This window comes from Sorex fumeus, unplaced genomic scaffold, assembly GCF_029834395.1.
Source record: "Sorex fumeus unplaced genomic scaffold, SorFum_2.1 ptg000010l, whole genome shotgun sequence".
Lineage (NCBI taxonomy): Eukaryota > Metazoa > Chordata > Mammalia > Eulipotyphla > Soricidae > Sorex > Sorex fumeus.
This window is the reverse complement of record NW_026606067.1, coordinates 34,085,982-34,109,118: the sequence shown is the minus strand read 5'-3', so window position 1 is coordinate 34,109,118 and position 23,137 is coordinate 34,085,982. Positions and strand designations below refer to the sequence as shown.

The window sequence follows — 23,137 nt, the reverse complement described above, 5'->3', positions numbered from 1 at the left end:
CAGTGATACATTGGAAATCATTTGCTTAACGTACACAGGATGGATCAACACAAGTAGGTGTTGGTCAGCTGATGTAGAGGTGCCCCAGCAAGTGAAGGCGGAGTTGGCATACCTAACCTTCCCTAGAGGGTCAGACAGCAGCCCAGTTAGAGATGAAGTCCAGCGCCATTGCTAGCCCGGGTTTCTTACTGCCCAATTCTTAACTTCTCTGGAATAAAAATGCTTTGTTATAGAGGGCTTCAAGATAAAGTGTTCTATCAGGTAAAGAAATCCCTTTTGACTGCTGACAGCAGAATTCTTCATCTTGAGGGAATCTCTAATAAGCATGTTGTGTCAGGGAACTTCTGTCTGGAAGAGAAGCATTTGGATTTTTCCCCTTTACTGTACATAGCCTTTCATGGCACTCATTGCCACTACCTTTGTTTTTCTTGCCTTTTCTTCCTGAAAATCATAAATAACTTTATTTCATTTTGGTGTGGGGTTGGGACCACACCACCTGTGCTCAGGGACTACTCCTGGCTCAGTGGTCAAGGGTTATGCCTGGAGACTCAGGAGACGATGCAATACTGGGGGGTTGAACCCGGGCCTCCTGCATGCAAAGCAGCACTCAATCCTGAGGTCTCTCTCCAGATACTCACTGCCATTACCTTCCACCAGGACTGACTGTATCCCACATAGCCAGAACATCCAGGTTGTCGTTCAAATACTGAAAGGGGCCCTGATTTGATCTGCTCCACCGGTCCAAGCATTGTCAAGAGAGGTCCCAGGCCACACAAAACCAACAGGTGTGGCCTTCATAAAAAAAAAAATATATCAAGACGCCCTGTGCCTGCCACTAGATCATACCTGCTCTGGGTACCCATCCCAGCAATACCTGTCCACTGAAAGCCACTTCCAGTCCAGCAGGAACCTCTGCAGAAGCACAAAATGTGATTCCCTCCTGCCTTTTTGTCATTTTGCCACAAATATATAATGTGTAAGAGAGGGCAGAGTGATAGCTTGCATTGAACACTGACCTGGGTTCAATCCCTAGTACCTTATCTGGTCCCCTAAGCACCACCAGGAGTGAGTCCTGAGCAGAGAGACAGGAGTAAGCCCTGAGCACACCAGGGTATGATACAAAAAACAAACAAACAAAAAAAGAGTGCAACTTACAAAGCCATAAACTCAAGTTTTCAAGGAGCAACAGAATTTAATATGCAAATAGAAAAGTAATATTATCAATGACCTTGAGGTCTTGAGGCTTATTTCCAAATGGCTTCTGACTAAAGCCCAAAACAATTCACTCTCAAAAATTAAAACGTTGCCATCTGTAAGAGTTTATACAAGAACACGATGTCAGTCGCAGTGACAACTTAAATGTCAATTCCCAAAAACTAGTTTGAACTAGGGCATCATTGGAATAAGAACATATTTTCATAATGCGATGTTTACCCACATGTGTGATGATTTGGGAAATTTTTAATTCCTTGACCTTTAATTTCTCTGTAGCTCTCAGATACTATTAAAGAATTATTAGTAGTTTCTAAAATGTGATAATTTTGTGAGAATATTTTTATATTAGGGGTTCTGTTTTGTTTTCAAAGCACACCAGCAGTGCTCAGAGCTTACTGCTGACTCTGTGCTCAGGAATAACTCCTGGAGGGGCTGGGGGGGGGGTGCTATGTGGTGTGAGGGGGATTGATAAACACCAATTTATCGATAAACACCGAAACACGGATTGATAATGCAAGATAAATATCCTACCCACTGCACAATCTCTCCAACCCCTAAATTATGTTTTTAAAAAGTCTATTTTAGAGATACCTACTGAAATATTTACAGATGAAAGATTATAAAAGAAATTAGTTATGAAATCATCTATAGAGGAGGGTCTCAGGAAAGCATGCAAGGGAAAGTGGTGACTTGTACGGGGGTTCACTGTGCTAATTTCTCCACTAATCTTGGGACCAGAACGATAGTACAGCGGCCTTGCACACAGCCAATCTGGTTTGATCCCCAGCATTCAATATGGTCCCCTGAGCACTACCAACAATAAGTTCCTGAGTGCAGAGCCAGGAGCAAGCACTGGCATCATTGGGTGTGGCAACCCCCTCTTCCCTCACCCCCCCCCCCCAGCAAAAAAAGAGAAAAGAAAAAGAGAAAAGGATAACTAAAATTCCTCAAAATAAAGCAAAATTGTTTTCACTTGGCCTTTAGCTCATATCCACCCTGGGTAACTTGGGGAAATAACATGGATTCTGGCACAGAGAGTTCAGTGAGGTTCATAGTCCAACCTTTAATAGTGTTTCTGCAGATTGTCATTCTTTTATCCTGAGCTCCAGTCTCCTGTCCATGAAACAGAGCACAGAATATCTGTCTTTGTCTGTCTCTCTCTGTCTCTCTCTCTCTGTCTCTCTCTCTGTCTCTCTCTCTCTCTCTCTTACACACACACACACACACACACACACACCTTCTAGGTCTCTAAACAAGGTCATACTGTATAATATCCCTTGCTCTTTGGGGGCACATGTGTTTCAGTCCCTCATTATAGGACCTCAGTACCCCAAGGTGTTGGGTGAAGTTTAGTTTAGATGATTCAGGATTCCCAGAATCCCCACAGATATTTTAGAAACTACCTCATGCGTGGTTCGCTCAGCCAAATGAAAAAAGCAGCAGAAACAAAACACCCTGTTTCTACACAGGAGGCTTTTAGCAGCTCTGTTTACTGCTCCTACACAAAGGCCTTGTTTATTCGTGACAGATGGTAGTACATCTCTCTCTTTCTCTCTCTCTCTCTCCTCTCCTCCCATCCTCTTTCTGTTCCTGCTGCCCCCACTACATTCTTCACCCCTTCTCTGCCTCACAGTACTTTGCTGAATGACTAGCATGGACAGAATTCCCAGGAGCCAGGACAATGCCTATGCCTTTGCCTTTGCAGACTCTGTATTGCATTGGGCACTGTCACCTCTTGGTGTACAACATTCGTACTTGCAGTGTAGTTTTTGAAAACCAGATGACATCTCTTTGTAACTCTAGATAGCTCAAAGTCAATGTTAAAAGGCCCATGAATGTTTATGTGGCAGGTATCCCTGGGAGCAACTTTCTCAAGTGTATGTCTAACCTCTTCCTGAATATTTACTACAAAAAACAAGGTCTAGAAATTGGCTTGGGGTGGGGTATAGAGGAAGCGTGAAGAATGTATGTGATACTCGGACCCTTTTCTCCATCCCAATGGGATGCTGCTTTTGCTTCTCTCAGTCAGAGCAAGTGGCTCCATTTTTTCTGGTTTTTCTTCTATAAGACAACACACTCAGATAGATGGAGGATCTTTAGACTTTTCCAGCTTGAACTTTCTGAGTCTATGAGGAATCATGCCAATTCCCATCAATATAAATCAACATTCTTCAATACCTGATGGGGGTAGGAGATAGTGTGTCATAATAAATGTCAAGCCAATGCTTCAGCTTTCTATACCCATGGACCAGAACCATGGGCCATGGGTTCGGGCAGAGGCAGAGAAGAGGAATTTAGAGGCAAGTTGAAAAAAGGGGGCGTGGGGAACGCCGTTATGTTCAATAAGGGATGAACTTGCTTATAAATGGGAATTAACTTGCTTACAAATGGTCTTGAAAAGGGGATCAGAGAGAGATAAATACAATAGAGAGAGAAGAGCAGAAGAGGTAAGTGCTTGCCTGGGTGCTTAGGAGAAATAGGAGAAATATTTTTTAAAAAGCAAAACGATCAAAATGAAGGCTGTGATCCTCCTGGCCCTTATCTCCCTGATCTCTACTATATTTGGGTGTTAGTCTCCCGTTATATTCTTTATATTCCACAAATGAGAGCAGTCATTTTATGTCTTGGAAACTGTCCTCAAGTGCTGGGATAGAGAAGGGATCACTAAGTAATGATGCTTAGAGGGCTTGCTCGGGATGGGAGATGTGTGAAAGTAGGCAATGAACCAAACATGTGGCCACTTAGTACCTGTGTTGCAAACCATAACACCCAGAAGGAGAGAGAGAGAGAGAGTAAGAGGGAATGTGCCTACCACAGAGGCAGGGGAGGGGGAAGGAGAGGGGATCGGAGTGTGGGGACAGATACTGGGAACATTGGTGGTGGAGAATGGGCACTGATGGAGGGATGGGTACTCGGTCATTGTATGACTGAAATGTAATCATGAAAGTTTGTAAGTCTGTAACTGTATCTCACGGTGATTTGTAAAAAAGAAAAAGAAGAAGAAGCAGGGTGTGCCTTGGTTTCCTTAAATCATTCTGAGATCTCACACATTAGAATCATTCTCCAAGAACTGGCATTCCAATCCTTTTAAAAGAGGCCTTCATTTGATGCCTTGTTCTTTACAAGGATAATAACTTTCTCCCTTGCCACCCCCAGTCCAGACAAAAAAGAGACACACCAGAAAACTAAAGTCACTGTTTGAGATGCAATAGTTACATTTGCAAGTGATTAATTCCAGGATTTTTTTATTAATTAAGATGATAAACCTCTGCTGACGTTGGCTCCTGGAAAATTGATTTCACTGGGGGAAAGCAGGAGAAGACAGAGATGCCATCTGAGACAATAAGGGAGAGCTCTAGGCTTTGAAAGATCACTTCATACTCAAAAGACAGCAGGATTTCTCAAACACCGGCACAGAAAACAATCTTGGACCTCACTGCTCTAGACAGTGGTCTTCAGCTGCTGGTCAATGGACCAGTCGTGGTCCATGGGTCTAGAAAGGCTGTAAACCACTGGTCTACTACAATAGTTATAACTGCTAGTCCATGGACCAGGGTTCAGACCAGCGCCAGTCTGAAGGTGTGAAAATATTGAAGACTGTTATTCTAAGCAAATGCTTGACAGTGTTAGCAAAATCAAAAGTACTAGTGCTACACGGAAGAGTCAGTCAGGACCTGAAGGGAGGTTGCATCACTGAGTGCCTCCAAGGGCTCGGCCATAATCTAGCTGGAGTTGGGAGAGAATATGTTCACTGGGAACTTTCTCCACCCTTGCCTGACTATTAGACCACCTGCAGAACTTCGACATCCAACACCAAGGGCATATCACAGGCCAATTTTATCAGAATTTCCAGGCAGGAACTCCAGTGTCAGGATGGTTTAAATCCTCTTTCTGCTGTCCCAAGTAATATCAGAAGCGACCAGGACTGAGATCCACCCCTTACCTGATGGCACCTTCACAGTAGCCACACCATAGGTATGCTAGCTCACATGGTTTTCAAGAAAAATAAAACTGAGCCACAGAGAAGGTAGATAACAGGCCCAGAGATTCCACAGCTGAGCGTGAGGGAAGTTGGATTTGATCTCAGAACTCGTAGTCTTAACTAGCATGCCTTTTGTTCTCCCAAAGCCCTGATTCTCAGTTTCCCAGGCTGAGAACCCTTTTGAGCTTTTTGAGGTCAAAAATGGGGTTCTCAAATTATTTCTTTATATTCTTTTTTAAAATTATGGCAAAACCAAAACATTTACCCATATAAATAGGTTTATTTCATTTTGTTGTTAGATCACAGTGAGATACACAGTTACAAGGCTGTTCATGATTAGGTTTCAGTTTTATAATGTTCCGACACCCATCCCTTCACCCATGCACATTTCCCACCACCAATGTCCCCAGTTCCCCTCCCCTCCCCCCACCTGCCTCTGACAGGCACCAGTCACTTCTCTCCTTCTCTCTCTCTCTCTCTCTCTCTCTCTCTCTCTCTCTCTGAATTTCCATCCGTTCATTCAACAGTCAGCTTTCCGCAGAGTATGTAAAAGAGAAGCACCTTGTATAGATAATGACACAACAAATATTCTAAAGATGATATTGGTGGTATGCACCAGATACTCTGAGAACCATAGGGGTGAGTGGACAGATCTGGGTAATAATCATATATTATTCTTTGGGAAAATGAAAAATGACAAGCAATTTATAGAGTAATAAATGTAGATTGCTAAGGGTAGAATGAAAGATGATTTCCCCAGTGGAAACTTTAGAGAATAAGATGTTATGAAAAGATCAGGAAAAAAAGAAAAAGAAAAGATCAGGGAATGCAATGTTGCTGATTCATATATGCTTAACCCAGGGTAGAAAATGTAAATCCTAACTTGAGTGTAATGAACTAGATGTTATGGGGAAGGTAGGGGCTGAGTTAACCTCGAGAGCTCACCCTATTCTGTTTTATGAAGCAGCTAATTCTACCTCCGGCCAAAAGTTGCCAGGTAGGATAGCAGATGCATTGTCCTCAAACCTTCTCTCTTCTGTTGGAAAGCACAAGATCTTGCTCAGCACAAGATCTCTCAATTTGTCAATGGCATCTAATTCAAGTCTTTTCACAACACTGTACAGACCAAAGAAAACACATCCCCAAGCAACTCAGCTTTCACTATTGAGAACGTTCTCTCCACTAGCCTCCTGAGACCCAAAGCATTTGCTTATTTACCTGTTCTGTCCTCCTCCTCCCCCGCCCACAGGTATGCTCATCTATTTTGGCTATGGCATCTGGAACAGCACCCTAGAAATCAGCGCCCGGGAAGAGGCCCTACACCAAAGCATGTACCAACGCTACGATGTGGATGACCCTTTCTCGGTGGAAGAGGGTTTCTCCTACGCCACTGAGCATGAGAGCCAGGAGAACTGGGGCGGGCCTTCCGAGGACAAAGGCTTCTATTACCAACAGATGTCAGATGCAAAGGCAAACACCCGGACAAGTAGCAAAGCAAAGAGCAAAAGCAAACACAAACAGAACTCGGAGGCCCTGATTGCAAACGATGAGTTAGATTACTCTCCGGAGTAAGAGCACCCACAAAAGAAGTATGTAGAAATGGTGATTTCTTTTCAGTAATTTAACCTGTGGGCTAGGAGGTGAAAACATGTTTTGGCTTTCCTTTCAAAAATTCTGCCTTTCCCAAAGTCAATTTCCAGATCTAACCTGCCACTTGCTCCTTTTGTTCTTCAGGGTAGTGTGTGGAAGGGTTTCATCTGGGTCCTCTACCTGGCCCCCTTCTAAAAAGAATTAAGCAGAGGGTACAAAACATTCTATCTTGGGTACAACCACCAAAGATGAGAGCAACAACTGTCTGGTAGCCTTTTTCTGTGCTGGTTAAATCTTTTTGCTTCTTTTTGAGATCCCCAAGAGACAAGGGGCAAACTTGCTGGACCACATTAAAATTACAGTTCCTCCTGGAGATGTGCCAAAGCAGGTGGTTGTGGGCAAGGCAGCAGAGATCCATCCCAGAGACCACAGGGGTTAAGCTCTGATCTCAGCAGGCTGGGCTCCCACGGTCAGGATGGACAGGTGGGAATTGGAAATTCCTCAGAAAGCAGCGCTGTGTCCCAAAAATCTCACAGAAATCAATTTTTTTTCTCACAGGGAAAAAAAAAAAACAAGAATACACATGGGTTTTTTGTTGGTGGTGGTGTTGTTTTTATTCAGCAAGTCTCTCTCTAAACCCTAACTTCAGGATACAGCAAAGGTCAGGGATTCTGAGATCAGTTCCTTGAGTTTTTTAGATTCATCAGAAAGGAGGCATGCTGACCTAATAATGTGGTAAGAAACACCACCAATGCTCACTTAAATGCCCAGGTGGCAAAAAGGAATACCCATCTCTTGCAAAGAAGGCCAAAAGGATACAAGCAGAAAATAACTCTCTGTCATGCCTTCTCTTCTACCAGATTGAACGCTCCTGCTGATAGGTTGATAAGGGACAAGGTTGAAGCATGAGCTCATGGTATTAGTATGTCTCAAAGAAGTAGGCCATTTGTTTCACGGTAAGATGAAAAAATCTTTACAAGAAGAGATCCAGCCACTGAGGTCACATTGCAAATTCTACTTCAGATTTCTAGATAAATTCTGTCATCTTTTGTGGTGTACAATCACTTGGTTGATGGACACTACTTAGAAACAAAAGTGCTGAGGTACAGCTACTTAGGTCATTGAATTCCATGAGCTCACGTTTCATTGCTGAACCTTTCTCCTGTGGAGTGGCTCACTTTTAGACATGTCGCTTTTTTTTCTGTTAATTATTTTCCAGAGCAGCTTCACCAAATCCCAGAGTATTGTCTACCTAGTGAGGTCTAAATTTGTCTCAGAACTAGCATCAATCCCTAAAGGAACATCAGAAAAAAAAAAAGTAAATGAGAACACTTGCAACAGGCAAAATGCAAAAACAAAACTGGTCTATAAATTCTACTCTTGGGTGCCAGGGATTCCAACGATGGCATTAAGATGGACATACATATTGTGAAGGTGAAATTTGGATCAAACTAAAATCCTTGTGAGCATGTCGTGAAATGGAAGCAAAATGACAAATCCCTGGTTCTTTCTTTTTCTCCTGGATTTAGCATCATGCCAAAAGTTTTCCAGATTATATTGGCCCATGCTTAGATCTACTCTTTCTTGATGATTAAATTTTGCACCATCTTGACATGTTTTAGGATTATGGGAAAGAGGCAAAATTGTATTTATTTCACACAGTGTATACTGGTTAGAAATGTAACAAGTGTTCAGTTTTAGGAATGCAAAGAAGTGTAACATCTGACTAGGGAGTTCACAGCCCACAGAATGATCAGGACTTACAATCTGATACATGTAGATAAAGCCACAAAACCTGGTAAGTCCTTGTAACTGATTTTTCTGGGCTTTAGCCTAGTAATTAAATAATTTAAAATTAACTTATTCTAATATTTTAATCTGCTTTCAAATAAATTGCATATCACATTCATAGCCAACATATGCCATTAAATTCAAACATCTACGGTTTTCTAGAACTTCTTTTCATTCCTCTTGTGTATTTATTTGAACTACGATTTTTCGAGGATTACTTTGTCATTTCATGTAATAAAGTGGTTTTTATTTATATAGAACTATGATTTTCTAGGATCACATTGTCATTTAATGTAACAAAACCATGCATTCTCTTTTCTAAACTTAACCATAGAGTGCATGGTCTGTGAAATGCACCCTTGAGGATTCATGTTAAGTAATTATCAGAAATGTTTACTAAAATGAAGTTTTGAACTAGATTTACAACTGAGCAAATCTGCCCAACTTATAGACAATCTTAAATTTATGATAGATGGAGTGAGAATGTATTCACAGAAGAAATTAAAAGATAACTATGAGTGCAAATAATAAAATCCTCACATGGATGAAAGAAATTCCTTACACCAGAGAGGTTTAGGTATTAAAGTAACTGTAGTAGGTCAGATATATGAAGTTTCTGTAGAGTTCTTCAGTAAGTACTTTGCTGATTTCAAGAATCTGGTTTCAAAAAGGTTCTGTGAACCAGTTTTTAGGAGTCATTTTTCCCAAACAGTCGTGTGTATGCGTCCTTATTTTTACAAAGTTGGTAAGACATCTACCTAGCAATTTTCATTTTTAAAACAATCAATAGGTGGGGAAAGTTTCTACAGGCAAATTGACATGTGACTAGTACCCCAATCTCTATAAAATAATCTGATATTTCATAGTACTACATAATACAATCACTGGAATGACTGCATTTGTGTTTTCTAATTGTTTTCTTAAGAACACATTTGTGAAGTCACAATGAAAGTAAGAGCACCTCATAAAGAAGGTGAAATTTAGTATATGGAGTCCAAAAGACTTACCTTTCATTGACTTCTCTACAGTAAGAGCTCTTCCTGCAAGTTTCCATTTTGTGGATTAATGATTTAGAGTCTGTTGCCTCAATTCTAAGACTGTACTCGACTTTTTAATATCAGATGGGTTCCAAGTGGCCATTAAGATACCAAAATGAAAATGAGAATGAGAATCTTGAAGGAAATGTAAATAGGAAGGACAAGACAACGTTGAAAGTATGTTTACATTGCAAATCTTTTGCATTGCTAACTTTGCTAGCATAGGAGCAACTTTAAAAATAATAGAATTGGTAATAATGACAGAAAGATGTACTCCTTCATGCTAAGAAAAAAATGTTTACACATGAGGGCAAGGATTTCAATAACAGAAATGATTGTACAGACAGACTTCAAGTGTAGATTTGACAAGCTACTATATTTGCCTGGAATATTGTGTATGTTCAATAAATATCTAACAGATGGATGGATGGATGGATGGATGGATGGATGATAGTAAATGAAATATCAGTCATTTAACAATTTTTGTGGAAATGTCTCTTATATGCTATAGCATAAGAAAGAAATAGAATATGCGAATAACAATAGTGAAAGTGACATGATAAGATAGTGATAGTGCATTATGGGAATTCGATGTGAAAAAGGTCTGTTTCCACTGGAATGACATAAAAATAGATTACAGCCCTTGTGTTAAGACTAGCAAAAAGAGTAGAATTTTGTCGTGTAGAAATTGAAGAAAGGCAAAGTGAAAGTCAACATGAGTAAGGTGTAGACTATGGCTAAGAACTGCTCTGAGTAATCATTTGCAGTGTACTTTCAAGGAAAAGCAGGAAGCTAGTTTGACTGGAGTTTGTCATCTGCACATGTTCTATATGTGAAACTGTAACAAACAATGTTGAGAAAATAGGTTAGGGGACTCTCACTCTCTTTCTCTCTCTCTCTCTCTCTCTCTCTCTCTCACACACACACACACACACACACACACACACACACACACAAAAACACTTGAATGTAAAACTAAGCTGGCTTGCTCCCCATGAATGAGGAGGCACCAGGGAACTGATAAAGGTAAGAACCATGGAAGGCTGGAACTGAAGAAGGTGGGACGGCGGATGGCTCCATTTGTCTGTGGAAGAAGGTAAAAAATCACATACATGTTCCAAATTAATTTATCAGATTAAAAATGAAATATTTGGACTTTATGCAATATATGATTCCTCCTCTGAATCTTACATTTGATTCCATCACTAACCTAGGAGAAGTATATTTAATGTGTCAAGATACAATCTAAAATTATTTGTAGACACTATAATGCTTTCAACAATAAGCTTAAATAACCAAATATAACAACTTTTTATATCTAATCTAAATAGAAAAATTTCAATTCAAGATTTTACTTGACTTGAGAGCAAAGACCACTTTGACATAGGAAAAGTAATGATAAAACTAGCTTATGTTCAATATCCAATTCTATTTCTTAATTACAAATCAAACATCTACACTATGATGATCTTTATAAAAAGGGAAATATTGTTGACATTAATGATCTATCCTCTGGAATCTATGGGTCAATCAGGCTTATAAACTTTGCATTTACTGAAAAACAAAATACAAACACCTTCCAAGAAATGTCTGCTCTGCCCTGAGAAGTATAGATAAGCTTAATATTCTTTGCATCACACTTGTCGAAAGTCTGCCCTATGAGGAACTGACAATCTCTCTTCCGTGTGTTAAATGGAAACTGAGAAATTTGAGGATCAGGATAAAAGAATAGAAGAAATTGCTCTTCTTCTTTCAATGCGAGTTAACCACAGCTTTACTGAATTTCCTGTCTCTGATGAGAATGTTTTGGTGAGTAGAAAAGTCAGAAATCAGGAAATATGCGTGAAGCCACAGCTGCCGTTGCCGAGTTGTCTCTTGGGCATGAGCCTATACTAAGTGGGCAGTTCCGAGAAGTTGAGTTCCTTAGGCAACAGTGATGGAAACTTGCACTCCTGACTTCACCACCAGGGCTGGTCAGTGTAGCATTATTCACTAGCCCTTTGGAACTAAGCAAGTCAAGGAAGATATTTCTACCCCAAAATTTCACAGTCTGTTTCTCTTCTAGAAAAATACTTCTCTGATGCTGAAGAGTTGTTTGTCTACTGGGGCCCACTGAAGTCCCAAAAAATAGAACCTAGGAATTCTAGAACCTAGCAGTGGGCTAGCCTGAGAAAGACCCAGAACTTGGCCTTAAAGAACATGCAGGATCCTGAGAGATAGTACAGGGAATAAGGTCCTTGCCTTGCACATTCCTGATCCTGTTTTGACCCCCACCACTACAAATAGTGCCCCAAGCACCACCAGGAGTGATCAGGTGTGACCCCAAAATAAATAAAACAGAATGTGCAGGCACAGAAACGGCCTTCCTCCTAAAAGGAAGAGTCAGGAAGACTATTTCACTTAGGAGTTTTTCGTGTATTTCTCTATTTGAATGGTATTTCTCTATAAATACAGAGAACGTGTTTCTCTGTTGGAATCACTAAAATTCCCTCCCATAATTGTTAGCACGATGTCTATTTTTATTTTCTCTAAGACTTTAGAGGCAAAACTGTTGTAGTTTTTTTTCTTTTTTTTATCCTCCCCAGGAGCACCCTGCTTTCCTGAATGCTTTCCTCTTTTTGCTTGGCTTTAGTGGCACATACACCATCCTGAAATATCTAGCAGTTGGCTTTTGCCAAAATTACTTCTCTAAGAAAATGGTCTTTTCTTTTCTAGGACTTTAAGTCCAAAAGGGATTAGTGGAAATTTTGAAGTCCATCAAAAGTGAACACATATTCTGCAGTATCAACTTAAAATAGTGTTAAGACTCATTCAACAGTATTCTCCATGCATGAAATTACAAAACTCACATAAGACTTTCACAGAGACTGCTTTTGGGCTTGGAGACTTCTGAAAGGAGGTAGCTCTGGTTTCTTACGCTCTTCGAAAAGTACATAAGGAAAAAAAAATGTTGTATCAGAACAAGGCAATAGGGGTAGCCTGAATATTCCCTTTGTTGATCTCTGTTCTTTCCCTCTATCATGATTTCCTGACTTTGACTGAAGGTAGTTACTGTGCTAGGTGAATTTCCCAAGAACTGCAGATTGTGAGGGATTTTGTTCATTCTGATATTTGGGTGAGGACGCTGTCCTTGCACATCTCCTTAGTCTTGGCAGTTGCTAATACACGTATCTGAAAGTAAGGATTGCCCTGGGAATTATAAACCCCTCCTTTCCAAAGCAAGAACCCTATTAATGCTCTGATGCGCAAAAATACCTCAACTGTCTGGACTGATAGAAGAGGCTGCGGGTGTCTAAGAGAAGAGCTATTGTCCTCATCTCACGTAGTTACACCATCTAACACCAAGACTCAACACTCTAGCTTTTCTCACTGTGGAAATGATGCTTTACAGTTTAATTCATATCCAAAGCTATAAATACAGCTTGTGACTTTTACAAACTTGTTTCTTTTTTTGTTAAGTCCTTGAGAAGTACAACTTGTTTTTCTGCCGATGGTAATTTCTAGTGTCATTTTCTGCTTTTGTTTTGGTATGAGATTGCTGTATTTGTTAAAGTTTGTTTTGTGATTTTTTAATTCCCGTTGGTGCACTATACAATGGGATGGTGTAGAATATCATGGAGGAAGAAATAATGAGCAGCTATGTTATGGAGTGTTTTATTTCCAAATGACTGTGGTGTTGACAATATATTGATTTATCAAGATACTAAGGGAAAATTCTAAATTTACCAAAATGTGTATATTTTAATAAATGCATAAAGCTTTATTGTGTGCTTTTACATGTTAAAGTGGGTTTATGCAGTAAGTGGGAAGCAAAGGTGCCTTACTATAAAATAGCCACAGTAATGTAAAACTCTTAACAGAGCAGACTGCCAAAAGACAAAGGAGAAAAGAAAGAGGCACTTTCCCAATATTTTGTCGACATTAATGATTAATTAAAGCCTAGTGCTTTCTTTCCATTCAGAAATGGAGATAAATAAGCAAATTGCCTCACATGTTTCCATTGTCCTATATTGACAAGCCAGATCAATGAGCTCACTTTTGGAACTAATTAAATAATTGTGGAAAAATTTATTTTCAGAATAAAAATATTTTTAAATTATAGCCAGTTGAGTATTAAAATTTAAATCTGAAGACTGTAGCTTCCCTCCAACCATTTTTGATTCACTTAACTTCTATGAAACTAAAGTTCCACTTTGGTGGACCCTTGGGATAATGTGAAGAGATTCAGTCTCCCTCTCACTATTTTCCTTTAACCCAATTGAGGACTTTATCTGGGATCCTACTATGTGGCCAGCTAGTGACCAACCCAGTTTGATCCCTGCATCCCATAAGTTTTCCTGAACCTCACCAGGAGTGATCCCTGAGCACCGATCCAGGAATCAGCCTTGAGAACCACCAGAGGTGGCCCGGGATTCAAGCAAGCATTTTTTTAAAAAGCACATCCATACCAGAGTGACAGTACAGTGGAGAGGGTGCTTACCTTGCATGTGGCTGACCCACAATGGATCTCTGAGATCCCTTACGTTCCCCCAAGTACCACCAGGATTCTTAAGTGTCAAGAGTCAAGAGTAATCCCTGAGTATCATTGGGTGTAACAGAAAAACAAAAAGAAATATCAGGCTCAAGTATCCAGCTACTTCAGTCAAGATACACTGTCTTCTGGGCTCTATTCACTGGGGTTCACTGCCACCTGCTCTTGAGAACAATTTTAACTTTTGATAGATGGTTTCTCTGAGTCCAGTGCTAAACACAATCATTACTAAATTTTAAGTTCTCTTAACATAAGTTAATTATACTGGACTCTGTGCCAGGCTGTTTTCACTTGGGGCGCCCCAAAGGGGAGTGGGTATGAGCCCTCCCCACCCCAAGGGACCCAGCCCCAGCAGCTGACCTCCACTACCCAACCACCACCATGCTCCAGGCTGCTTTCCGGATCATGCGGCTGCGAACACACATAAGACACTTCCTACCCATTTTCCATAATTACCACACCATGTTTGATGGAGTTCAGACAGTAGGCAACAAATTATATATAGAGTGATAGCACAGTGGTAGGGCATTTGCCTTGCACACAGCCAGCCCGGCCGAGCCGGGTTCGATTCCTCCACCCCTCTTGGAGAGCCTGGCAAGTTACGGAGAGTATTCAATATGCCAAACACAGTAACAAGAAGTCTCACAATGGAGACGTTACTGGGCCCGCTCAAGCAAATCGATGAACAACGGGAGGACAGACAGACATATATATACATATATGTGTATATATGTATACACATATGCCTCTCAGAGAGCCTGGCAAGCTACCGAGAGTATCCCGCCCACATGGGCAGAGCCTGGAAAGCTCCCCAATATGCCAAAACCAGTAACTGTAACAGGTCTCATTCTCCTGACCCTGAAAAAGCTTCCAATCATTGGGAAAGACAAGTAAGGAGAGGTTGCTAAAATCTCAGGGCTGGGCAAAATGGAGACGTTACTGGCACCTGCTCTAGTAAATCAACGAATAATAGGATAACAGTGATACAGTGAATTATACTAAAAATAAAGATAATAAAGACTAAAGAAAGATTCTTTTACAACATCTCACCACCACCTGCGTTGTTGAAATTATTAACAACTGTCTAGAGGGGGGCTGACTATGCTATAATGCTGTTGTGGAGCAGCTCCGTGTTTGCTGAGTCCACATCAGTCAGGATGGAGTATTAACACTTGACAAATTGTCAACTGCTATGAAAATTTTCTTCCCAGAGAACTGACTGGTCAACATTTACCAGTGCATGCTATGTATAGCCTTTGTAACTAAGAACACTATTAACCCACTTAATGTTTTCAAGCTTTTTTTTAAATTTTTATTAGTGAAACACCATGAGGTACAGTTGTAGACTTACAAATTTTTGTGCTTGGGTTTCATTTATACAATGATCAAATACCCATCCCTCCACCAGTGCCCATTTCCCACCACCATGGGTCCCAGTATCCCTCCCACCCCCAACCCCCCATCCCACTCTGCCTCTGTGGCAAGGCAGTCCCTTTTGTTCTCTCTCTCCTTTTGGGTGCTGTGGTTTGCAAAAGATGCATTGAGTCGCACTCCTACCTCAACCCCAACCTTTATGAGGGGGAAGCCGTCAACTCTCTTCTCCCTCTTTGTCCTATTCCGTTTCTCTTCCTACCCACTCAGTAAATGCAGAGGATGCCTTTCCACTTCCTTTCCTGTCTGTCAAGAATTCTGCCAAGATATTATCCTCTTTCCTGAGAACAAAAAGACTGTTATAGTTAATCAGTCTTCCTGGTAGAAGAATTTTCCATTTGTCAATTTTCAGACAGTACCAAGAAGAGTCTCAGGACAACCTGGGACTCTGGATTATCAGGATTAAACACAAGTATGGTGGGGGGGGAGGGGCAGCGCTGGAGACAGCAGGTAGGACATTTGCTTTCCATACAGCCAATCAGGGTTTCTATCTCTGGCACCATTATGGCCTGCCAGGAGTGATCCCTGAGCACAGAGCCAGAGGTTAGCTCTGCACACAGGTAGGTGTGGCAAACAAACAAACAAAATCACAACTGGATTAATATTCCAAAATACATTTTAAGACCCTTAATAATGGGTCTTAAAATAAAAAGTTTACTTGAAACCAGTGCTGGAGAAGATGCGGAGAAATTCATACCCATAGGCATTATTTGTGGGCACATAAAATGAGAGAGTTTGCTACGAGAATTTCTAAAAAATATTAAAATTGCAGTTAGTGTATGGTCTTGCAACTTTGCCTCTATGTATCTTTCCAAAAAATCAAAGGCGCGGTCTCAAAGTTATTTATTCATAGCAGTATTGTTCACAGTGACCAAAACATAAAAACAACTCAAGTATATTGATTAATGAATGATTAAAGAAAATGTTCTATGCAGCTCTTATATTTAGTTTAGTATTACCTTAAAATATGACCAGAACACAATATTTCAATAAAACTATAAACTAACATTTCTTTGAATGTTGAAAACAAAAATCTTCAACACCATATTAGCAAGACAGTGCTATACTAGCAAGCAATATGTAAAATATTATACACTCTGAGTAAGTGAGTTTATACCAGGAGTTTGTGGCTGGCTCAACAACTGACAACCCATCAATGTAATATAACATATTTCCATTTAAAAAAAGACCAAATAAATAAATAAATAAAATAAAAATAAAAAATACCAGAACTATGTGACCAAGTTAATGCACATATTTTTTAAATGACAGTATCCCCAACACTATTTCATATTTAAGTGCTCATCTATAAATAGAAGGAATTCTCATTTTTTAAAGTGCATTGTATGAAAAAAAACACAGTATAGCTAAAAGCTAAATAATGAGCTGGTCCAAATCAAAGTCTGTAAGAATGGTGGTTGCCAGGGCTGCCAAGGAGTGGAAAATAAGGAATAATTCTTTCTTGTTTAGTTTCATTTTGTTGTTTGCTTTTTGGGCCACATCTGCTGGTGCTCAGCCACCGCTCCAGACTCCAGGCTTCAGGGTCACTGCAGAGTCACTCAGGGCACCATGCAATACAAAAACATCTAACTCTTCAACATGAAAAGCCCTGGGACTTAGTCTTTAATGGTACAAAGTTTCTTGTTTGCAAGTTGGAAAAAATGCACAAACATAGTGGTAATGGCTGTACAATCTAACTATACTTAAAATGATCTGAAATTTTTACGTCTATTTTTCCACATTTTTAAAAACTAAATAAAGTAAAATGTTATTCAGAATATCATAACTGCTGTAAGGTAGCTTTTTCTTTTGCACTTCTTCATAGTGCAAAATAATTTTTTTAATTAGCTATCATACAGAAGGGCTCAACCAAACATCTCAAACAAATCAAAGATAGAGCTTTACACAGCGAAGCTTAGAGAGAAACCATAAACACCTACATCTATAATCTCTAAATTTAAATTCTGCAGCTTTTACTGCATGTTGCTTACATATCGGAGAGTACTGTTTTCAGGAAGGGATGATCCTTCTGCAAGTCAATTAACTGAAGGAGATAAGTGCTATGACAGCTTTTCTTCAGAGAAGGGAAATACAAGTAATTTGTGACTCTAATTAACTTCAAACACAGCAACAGGAATACAATTTGGAATAGAATCCAAAGAGGAAATTGTTCATCCAAATTCAATTCTGCAGTCTGAAAGACTGTGATTGAATTTCCTTCCTAGAAGAGACACCCCTCACAGGGTAGGGTGAGGGAGGAGGTAGGGGAGTTCCAGCAATGGGCTTTCTCTTTCTATGAAGCTCTCGGTCCCAGGAAGCCCCCTTTAGAGTACTGCAAATAAGTTTAAGGTACTTATTTGCAGTACTCTAAAGTACTGCACAGAACCATCCTCAGTCTAATCACTCAATTTTACTAACCTTGAAAGTGAAGCCACGGATTCAGACTGGTGAGGTTCAGTGAGTGTGCCTTGGGGACCTATCTGCTTCCAGATAACCAGAATGTTCGATTGGAAACAAAATCTGGCATTCCTTAAAATAAGAGATCTTTTGATGTCTTAACGGTGAACTCCCCCTGAAAAAAAGGAGCATAGTGTGTTAACAGTGTACATTGAGATACAGAGTAACTGCTGTCAATTCCTTCTCAGAAGTCAAGTTTTCACAGGTCTTGAGAAAAGAGTATGAGGCACCTGTGTGCCTGAGACCAGCTTGGAGCCTACACAAGGCAAAAAGCACACAGAAAGGAGATCTGGATCCAAATACAACTAAGTAACGCTGAAGATGCAATAAACTGATGTCCCCTAAATCACTCAGAGGAGAGAAGTGTCTTGTGGCCACAAAGGGCTTGAATTATGAGAGGGACGTTTATATTCGAGCCCTGGATCTCCATGGCTGGCCGTGTAAATTTTGTCAAAATATTTCCCATTTTCTCATCTAATTTTTGTCTTGCTGTTTTTGGTTTTTTGGAACCATTCACAACAGTCTTCGAGGCATTGTGCAGTGTCAGAGATCAAACACAGGGCTCCCACTAGAGCTTGAACCATCTCCCTGTCCTCCTCTGTAAATAAGCACGATCTGTAGCACTGTCCTCCCGTTGTTCATCGATTTGCTCGAGCGGGCCCTGTAACATCTCCATCATGAGACTTGTTGTTACTGTGTTTGGCATATTGAATACGGCCACGGGTAGCTTGCCAGGCTTTGCTGAGGGGGGGGGAGGGGGGGAGTAGTCTCAGTAGCTTGCCGGGCTCTCAGAGAGGGGCGGAGGAATTGAACCTGGCTAGACCAGGCCAGCTGCGCACAAGGCAAATGCCCTACCGTTGTGCTATCCCTGTAAATAAAAAGTTAGTCCATAGTTTCTAACTTCCAAATGCCATGTGGGCAGCAGGCATATATCTCTCTGCTTTCTGCTGCACTTCAACTTGGAAGTACAGAGCCTGGGAAACAAGAGACAATCAATGAATACTTAATGAATGAAGAAATGAATTAATAAAAGTCTAGTTTTTCTTTATTATTCAAAGGTTCTTCCTATGTTTGCTAAATTGGAGAATAATTTCAATCACTCTACTTAAATATTTGACAGTTCACCTCTCTGAAATTTTTCAAATCCATTAAAGTCCTTTCAAAAATTAATCCTCAAGATACTGAGCATATTTTTATGTTTATTAGCCAGGAAAAATGCAAATAAAAACCACAGTGAGGTTGATCTCTCACCTATTAAATGCTCCTTATCAAAAATGCAAGAACTAAATGGTAGGGAGGATGTGCACAGGGACATCCTGTTGGTGAGAATGTAAATTGACATAAGTTGAAAACCACAGAGTCTCCAAAAACTTTTCTAATTTTTAAATTCAAAATATAATTTTATATGATACAGTGATTCCACTTCTGAATACATGAATGAAACAAAAACACACTAAAAAAAATCTGCACAACATGTTCATTGTAGCATTATTTGCTTTGGGTTGTTTTTTTTTTTTTTTTGCTTTTTGGGGTCACACCCAACGGCACACAGGGGTTACTCCTGGTTCTGCACTCAGGAGTTATTCCTGGCGGTGCTCAGGGGAGCATATGGGATACTGGGAATCGAACCCAGGTCAGCCGCGTGCAAGGCAAACGCCCTACCAGCTGTGCTATCTCTCCAGCCCCCCTAGCATTATTTCTAATAGTCACACATGAATGCAGCCTACGTGTCCATTAGTAGATGAATGGGAAAATTGGGCGTGAGGGCATATATATACATATATATATACATATGCCCATCCATATATATGATGGATTTTTTATTTTATGCACCATGTTTAAAACACTGTTATTGGTAGAGTGTTGTGCATGTGACCCACAATCCCAAAACAAAGAAAATCCAGCATTCCACCTCCACCATTGCCCTAGGGCCCCCCCTACCCCCTACCCCACAAAACCTCTCTATGGTAACTTTCCTGTTGAAGATCAATTCTCCACTTCTGTTGCCTTTGGATCTTTCTTTTACACACATTTTGTTTCTTTATATCCCACACAGACAAAGATAGCTCATTATGTGTCTGTCCCTCTTCTAAATTTTCTCAGCGTGATACTCTCCAGGATCCATCCACATAGCAATAAATTTCTTGCCTTTATCTTTTATTTTTTTAATTTTATTATCATAAAGTTGTTCGCAATAATCGATCGCATTCACTATTTCAACACCAATCCCACCACCATTGCACCTTTCCACCACCAAAATTTCAAAGTTTCCCACCACCGTTCAAGTCTGCCCCTCAGGCAGATGCTAGATAATTTATTCTGAATTGCTGTTATGAATAGTATGAGATGTCTGTAAGGGGTTTATCTCACAGTGATTCAACAACAATAACCAGAAAAGTATGATATATCACAAGCTGTGCACTCCTGGGATCATAAACATTTAAATAATGGAGGTCCGGAGCCATCCCTACAGCAGGCTGCTGCTCGGTCCCGAGATCTGTATGAGTCTCTGGATCATGGCCATGAATATGCTTAAATAGCAGCCAGAGGCAGTTTGTGGGCGTGATAGATGGGGTCAGAAGGGTGGGAGGCCTTACCCCATGAGGCCTGGTGCTTTGAGTCACTGGTCCCACGTACCTGGCTTTTTCAGCAAATTTAGTCTCTTACATGGGGAGCCCAGGACAAGTCTGTGAAGATCAGCCATGAGGGTGATGGTGATTGGTTTCCTGAGGTTTGGGGTTGCTGGGGTTCACCTGGTGCAGGTGGAGAAAGAGGACACCTGCTCCCAACTGAGGCGCCCAGGTGAGATCAGTCCAGCACATGGTCTGGAGCCATCCATGCATTCCTGCTCAGTTCCTACATTTATATGTGAGTCTCTGGATCATGTTCGTTAACTTCATCTTTTCTTAAAGATGAGTAGTATTCCATTGGACATAAAACTTCTTTATCCAGTCACCTGTTTCTGGACTCTTGGGTTGTTTTCAATCTTTACCTACTGTGAAAAGTGCTGTAACAAACAGGAGTGCAAATGTCTTTTCTGAAGAGAATGTTTGGGCCTTTGGGGTAGAGGTCAAGAAAAGAAATTGCTGGGTCATGTGGTAAATCAATTTCTAGTTTGGGGTAATTATCCACATTGTCCTCCAAAAATACACTGGAGGACAACAACATTGCCAGCAGCAGTGAATGAGGCACCCTTTTCCCAATATTCATGCCAACATTCTCTGGGTTTTTGTGTGCTAGCTCACAAGCACGAAATGATATCTCATTACTGTTTTTATTTGCACTTCCCTGATGACAAACGATGCAGAACTCTTTTTCATATACCTTTAGACTATCTGTATGTCTACTTGAAGGAAGTCTCTGCTCATTTACCCCCATTTTTATGGTACATTTTCCTGAAAAGTTCTGCCAGTGCTTTATACACTGCTTTAGATATCAACCCTTTATCAGATGAGTGGTGGGAAAATATTCTCTCCATGTCTGTGGGGTGTCTTTATTCTGGTCATTGTTTCTTTTGCAGTAGAGAAGTTTCATGATTTAATATAGTTCCATTTGTTTGTATTTACTTCCAAGATTTGCTTGGCTAATGGTATCAAATCATTGAAGAGTCCTCTATATTCAATGTCATAAAGTGTTCTGCCTATGCTTTCTTCAATATAATCTATGATTTCAGGTACAATTTATAGATCCCTAATCAATTTTGATTTGACTTCTGTGCATAATTGAAGATTATTCAGCTATTTTTTAATTTAAATTTTGCCATTTGTCACAATTAAGAGGGACTTTGAGAGCATTAGGCTCAGTGAAATGAACCAGACAGAAAAAGTCAAATCACCTATTATCTCTTATATGCAGAATCTACAAAAAAATTAAAATTCATTAAAACCATACAAATTACTGGGTGGGGAAGGAGTTATGAGAGGAAATGAGTAAAAGGGGTCAGAAGGTAAAGTGGGAAATAAATTATTCTAAGAAAATTAATCATCAGCTTCACCGGGGCAACTCGGGAGAGTGGGGGGGGGGGGGTGTGGAAGAGGTTGAGTTTTCCTCCCCACCCTAGCAGAACCCCAGTAGCCGAAAACCTCCAGAACCAAACCATGGTCATACTCAAGGACACTCTCCACAAGCTCGGACAAGCCTCACCCAAGAGGGAACCTGCAGAAAAACCCAGGTATGCAGGACCCATGACTGAAATCTCCAAGCTCCCTGGGGGCAGGACAGGGCCTCCTCCCCACAGCCCCCAGGCTTTGCAGTAGCTTGGCAGTCACATCCACAAACTGCCCCCAGCACCATATAATCTCAGTGGCCAAGATCCAGAGACTTTGCAATAAAGTCTTTCTCAGAAGAGAGTGACATAGGTTTTACCCAGGAGTGAACCTGCTCTATAATCGTATTCTAAATTTCTGAATTCCTGGTGGCCTCTCGATCTCTCTTACTCTACCCCACTGTTGTACCAACAGTAGCACACATTTGTTTGGGTTTAACACACATGTTTGTAATCTCTTATACCAGGGCTTCATGGCACCAGGATGAAATACAATAATCTTCACACACACTTTCCTCTTATGATGGTGGGAAGGTGCAATAGTGGTGGAATTGTTGTTTGAATATTAAATGTAATGAATTATTGTGAACAACTTTATAAAAATATAATTAAATTAAAAAGAAAATCATCAGATATGATTAGATGCTTATGTCTAAGAATATCTTCATAATTCCTGGAGAAAATATCCCCCCAAAATCAACCTAATACCACAAACTCGAGGTTTTCTAAACCATAGTGTAACTGTATATTACTCAATACTAAATTATATTACTAAATATATGTCTTCAAAGAAAGGTTCATGCTATGGAAAAACTTCACTATGTTAATTGGGTGGGTGAGGCACTCTCAAACAATACTCAGGAGCCAGCAGCACTCAGCAATACCTGACCAACTAGGTAATACAGCTCAATGTTTGACTGGGTGGTGGTTAGCACAGGGGCCACACTCAGATGTGCTGGGGCATAGGCGATCGCCAGGGCTACACTCTATGGCACATACAAGGAATGTAGCCTTGATCACTTATCTGCTTGGCCTTCACTATGTTAAATTGTAAAAGC

General features: G+C 40.4%; 1 protein-coding gene across 2 annotated transcripts in view; it reads left to right on the top strand.

Moving 5' to 3' along the window:
• Nucleotides 1–7,349, top strand: part of SLC7A14 (solute carrier family 7 member 14) — a 139,800-nt gene extending 132,451 nt beyond the window's left edge. For both annotated transcript variants that reach the window (XM_056110619.1, XM_056110620.1), the window contains exon 8: nt 6,447–7,349. In XM_056110619.1, the coding sequence (XP_055966594.1) occupies nt 6,447–6,769 (323 nt within the window). In that variant the 3' untranslated portion in view covers nt 6,770–7,349. The remainder of the gene's footprint in view (nt 1–6,446) is intronic.
• The last annotated feature ends 15,788 nt before the right edge of the window (nt 7,350–23,137 follow it).